The sequence below is a fragment of the Meleagris gallopavo genome, chromosome 13, assembly GCF_000146605.3.
Source record: "Meleagris gallopavo isolate NT-WF06-2002-E0010 breed Aviagen turkey brand Nicholas breeding stock chromosome 13, Turkey_5.1, whole genome shotgun sequence".
In the NCBI taxonomy this organism is placed as follows: domain Eukaryota; kingdom Metazoa; phylum Chordata; class Aves; order Galliformes; family Phasianidae; genus Meleagris; species Meleagris gallopavo.
The window spans coordinates 10,572,209-10,576,328 of NC_015023.2; the positions used below are offsets into that span (position 1 = coordinate 10,572,209).

General features: G+C 43.5%; 1 protein-coding gene across 1 annotated transcript; it reads right to left on the reverse strand.

Annotated features, from left to right (window-relative positions):
- Positions 1–355: 355 nt before the first annotated feature.
- On the reverse strand, positions 356–3,919 carry LOC104912978 (enhancer of mRNA-decapping protein 4-like). The gene is made up of 4 exons (XM_010717861.2): positions 3,803–3,919; positions 2,858–2,960; positions 2,217–2,397; positions 356–454 (listed from the first exon to the last, which is right to left on the reverse strand). The coding sequence occupies exons 1-4, from the start codon at positions 3,841–3,843 to the stop codon at positions 378–380; spliced, it is 402 nt and encodes a 133-aa protein (XP_010716163.1). The 5' UTR covers positions 3,844–3,919; the 3' UTR covers positions 356–377.
- Positions 3,920–4,120: the final 201 nt, after the last annotated feature.

A 4,120-nucleotide genomic window follows, 5' to 3' on the forward strand; every position in this document is an offset into this window, starting at 1 on the left:
AAAAAGGCAATCCCTGATTAGTTTACGAGTCATCAAAAAAAGTTCAAGCCTTAGAAAAAACTTCTGTTAATGAAACTGACACCCTTGGAACACACACTGGTATTTTCTGCCTGTGATGAAAGCAGAAGCTGACCCCCATTCAGCTGTATCATCCAGTTCTGGCACCCAGAGCACACAGAGGTGTTTCCCAGCCACAGCACCACGCTGGGCTGTTTCCTGTGGGGACATACTAAATGCACCACAGCTAGAAGCTTCAAGAGGTTCAAGCAGTCTTTTCTCACGAGCAAAAGAAACTGGCAAGCAAACAGCAGTTCCTATAAGTCACTGTGGGATTAGGACCACTGTGGACAGCTGTCCATGACAGTTGCTCTACATACTCACTTGGTGTGCACACAGAAGAGTTTTATCAGCACGCCAGCTGCTGACTCAACAGCCCCTGCTCCCTGAGCACCTTCTGCAAAATAAGACAAAAGTAAAACGTGAAGTTGGATGGAAAATGCAAACTGCTACAAATCCCATCAGAGCAAAGAACCAAAAGAGCTTCATCAGTCCTCCACTTCAGAGGAAGATTCGTTTCTGTTAAGGGAAAACGTAGCCTACATCACTTTTACTTTTGTTCCTTTTACTTTCTAAAGTGAGAAGAATCAAATTTGCTCTGATCGAGTCAAATAAGCCTAAGGGAAGTAAGAAGTATATACCAGGTGGAGTTGGGGAAGATGAGGTCTGGAGCTACCAAGAATTTGCGCTGGCTGTTGACACGACTGCTTGGATGTATTTTAAGAGAGACACGCTATCCCACAGAAGTTCAGACTAGGTCATGACCCATCCTTCTGACTTTGAGTAACTGCAGCTATGAGAAGCCCTGCAAAAACCTCCCACCAGCTAGTACCAGTAATAATCAGCCAAGACATGAATCATTCTACTTGCTAAGAATGAACGCCAAGTAAAGGGATAACTCCCCATAATAAAAGCTAAATTAGGCATTCCTAGACAATTTGTCCTAATTATCTAACAGGGGGACCTGAAGCTTCATCCCTTCTACTCCTGACTTGCTAAAAGTATCAGTCATTTTTTCTCCTGTGTTTTAGAGTAACATGCTGCTAACACTGACAACATTAATTAACTAAAATTATGTAGAATAGGCATAGAGAAGTGTGTTGTACTGATAGCTCAGAAATCCCTCTAATATGAAATATGATGATGTTATTCAAAGCATCTTTTTGGGTTTTACTGATAAAAAGTAGAAGGTCAGGAACAAACTAAGAGCCAAAGAGAGGCAGCAATCAGGGAATGTTTGCAAGGAACAATCCTCCAAAGGACTCACTATCATAGGCATTGTATTCTTCTGGCTGTTACTACATCTTGTATCTCTCTCAGAAGCTTCTCCTCAAAAAACAGACTTTCTTGTTCATTTCTGTTGTGAGAAGCTTTGTAGCTTGGGAAAACGCTTTCCATACACAATGGAAAAGAATCTCACCATCAACTCAGAGTGTATATTGTCCTCATATCCCCAAACAGCTCAGGCAGTACAATCCAGAAGCAACCAATTGGTTCTCAGACCACGTGCTCACACCTCTGATGTTTAGTTACACAGAGTTTACCAAGACAGGCAGTCACAGAAATATATCCTGATGGCTCTTTCAGAAATTCTTTTGCTGCTGTGAGCCTGTATGGAATTGTGCTGGAGAGACCCTACAACGACAGAGGTGGTTTCCCCTGTGTTCTGCTGGGACAAGGAAACCATACAACTGCAAAAGCAACACTGCCCTGATACTGAGCAGCTCATGTGGTATCTTAATGAAAGCATCACCTTGCACTCAAACCTGCACAGCCCTGTAATGATTTGATAGAACAGAAACATCTCTAGTGGCATTGTTGTGCAATAAGAGGCAATGGCTACGATCTGTAGGTTGGTTTTCCCAGGTTGAGTTTCTTTTGAAGAGGTGCAGCCCTAGGGCACCAGAGCACGGACAGAAATGTCATGTTTCAAGGCCTTCCACAAAGAACTGGGTAAAGCCAGAGCTGACTCAGCCTCAAGCAGCAGGTTGGACTGCAGACCTCCAGAGGTCTGCTGCAACCATCTGTATGGTGCTTCTCAGAAATTCTCTAGCTGTACAACACACCTCTCATACAGAGTAAAAGAAGACAGCAAGCCAGAATCAATCAGGACAGACAACCTGATCTCAGAGCAGCCAAACTCTCTCTTTGTCACCTACCTAAACTCAAGTTGTCATTTTCCTCTTCTGCTGGAAGCACTTCAGTGTGCCTTAACCGGCAGCGGCTCACTGCCTGAATGCCAAAGCTTAGGACTGGATGGGTTAGGAGAAACTCTGAGATAGAACTGAAATAAGCTTTGCCTTCATCTTGGTTCTGCATCAGCTCCATCACATACAAGACCTAGTAAAAGCAAAAACAGTATGTCACTGGGCTTTCAGAGCACAGCGTGTGTATGCTCATGTGGACATAAAGCCTAGAGCCTACATTTGGAAGCATGGGAGTAACACAAGGAATAAGGCCTGGGATGTTTAAATCTGTAAGAGCACACCCATGCTAGGCAACCACAATAAGCACGCTCTTATCTGAGTTAAGAGTTGATCAGGAACTCAATTCTGTTGTGCCAGACAAGTTCCTCCAAATAAGAACTTTACTTTGTAGTAAGAAATAATCCTTAAGGCTCCTCTGGATTAATCAGCCGAATTGCCACCATCTGTTATCTTATACTGAAATAGCTGAGGCCAACCTCTGTGCATTTTCAGTTATTAACATGCAAAGCCTTGACCTGGGCAGCAGAAAGTCACACAGAACATTTCTACTGCCACCATTACCCACACGGCCAGCAAGAAAATGAAATACCTACTTTTCTCTGCACATCGCTCAGTATCAGATACTCAGCAGAGAGATCCAAGCAGACTTTCAGGCTGGGAAGAATACTCATGGAGCTGAAGATGTCAGGAGAAAATCTGGATCCACAAACAAGACAGGAGAAGGCACAGAAAACAAGGTGTATTGGTACAACCACAACTACCATGCATTGGTCAAAATGAATCTTACGGTGTTTACAGTCACATTATTGTGCAACCACCCCCTAAAACAGAAGCATCACTGCTGAAAGTCAGTGCTGACATCAACTAAAGGGACAGCAAGAAGATCATAGAATAGCATCAAGTTATGAATTCCAAACATTTAAGTGGAAGACGATACTATGTCCTTAGGTAACTTATGCTACATTCATGGGAGGACAACAGATACAGATTTAAGAACATCCACAAATGCACAGGCATTGGATCTCCTGCAATATGAGATGGGAAAAAGTAGCACTCAGCTGTAAATCACATTCTCCTCATTCGAAGAGAATTCAGAAGTGGCCTTACATGTGCCTGTGATCACAGAAGCCACAATCTACTAGCAAAAAAGTCAAATCAAGGAATAGCACAAGCTGAGCAAAGGGAAGGCCTGCAGCAGCATTTGAACTTCTGGACCTATATGGCTCAGCAAATCAAATCAAAACTACACTTTACAGACCAAAGCAAGGATAACAGACCTCACTAATATGAATGTCTGTAAAAGGATCGACCTCCTCTGCTGCCACACCAAAGCCTGACAGCCTACCACAGCCCTGATGGCTTTCAACAGATATGTCACATCAGACAAAAAAAGGTTCTAACTGAGGCTAGAGCAGACCCCACTAAAATTAAAGGTCATCTCTGCAAAGTAAGGAGAGCTGGAAGTTGAGAGCTCTGGTAGGATGTAATGGCTCAAAGTAAAGCCAACCCTCCAGGGGAGGCAGCATACGAACGCCTACCGGACGGTCTGCAGGCAGGTCCAAGACACAGTGCACCACATCTTCAGTTCTCTGTTCTGATCTGCTCCTGTGATGAGAAACCTCCAGAAGGGAACCCTGCAGGCACAATACAGTTAAGTTCTCTTAAAGAAGACCTGGTCCTTGCAGCAGGCTATTTAACTGAAATATGTTTACAAGCAGCACATAGGTGGCTTTGCCCAACAGGAAAGCTCCCAGAAAATCTGTTTCTAATCTACCTTGGAAATCAGTATAGCTCTTGTAGCTCAAGAGCTGTGTATCTGTAAGTGTCTGAAGAAAGACAAAAAATAGCTTTTTTTT

What these genes read in the sequence shown, in the direction of transcription:
- LOC104912978 (XM_010717861.2), bottom strand. Translation starts at nt 3,843, where the DNA reads ATGTGGTGCACTGTGTCTTGGACCTGCCTGCAGACCGTCCG. An exon ending in ACCTGCCTGCAGACCGTCCG is followed by an intron (nt 2,961 to 3,802) that starts GTAGGCGTTCGT and finishes TTGTGGATCCAG; the next exon opens with ATTTTCTCCTGACATCTTCA. An exon ending in AAATGACAACTTGAGTTTAG is followed by an intron (nt 455 to 2,216) that starts GTAGGTGACAAA and finishes CTTATTTTGCAG; the next exon opens with AAGGTGCTCAGGGAGCAGGG.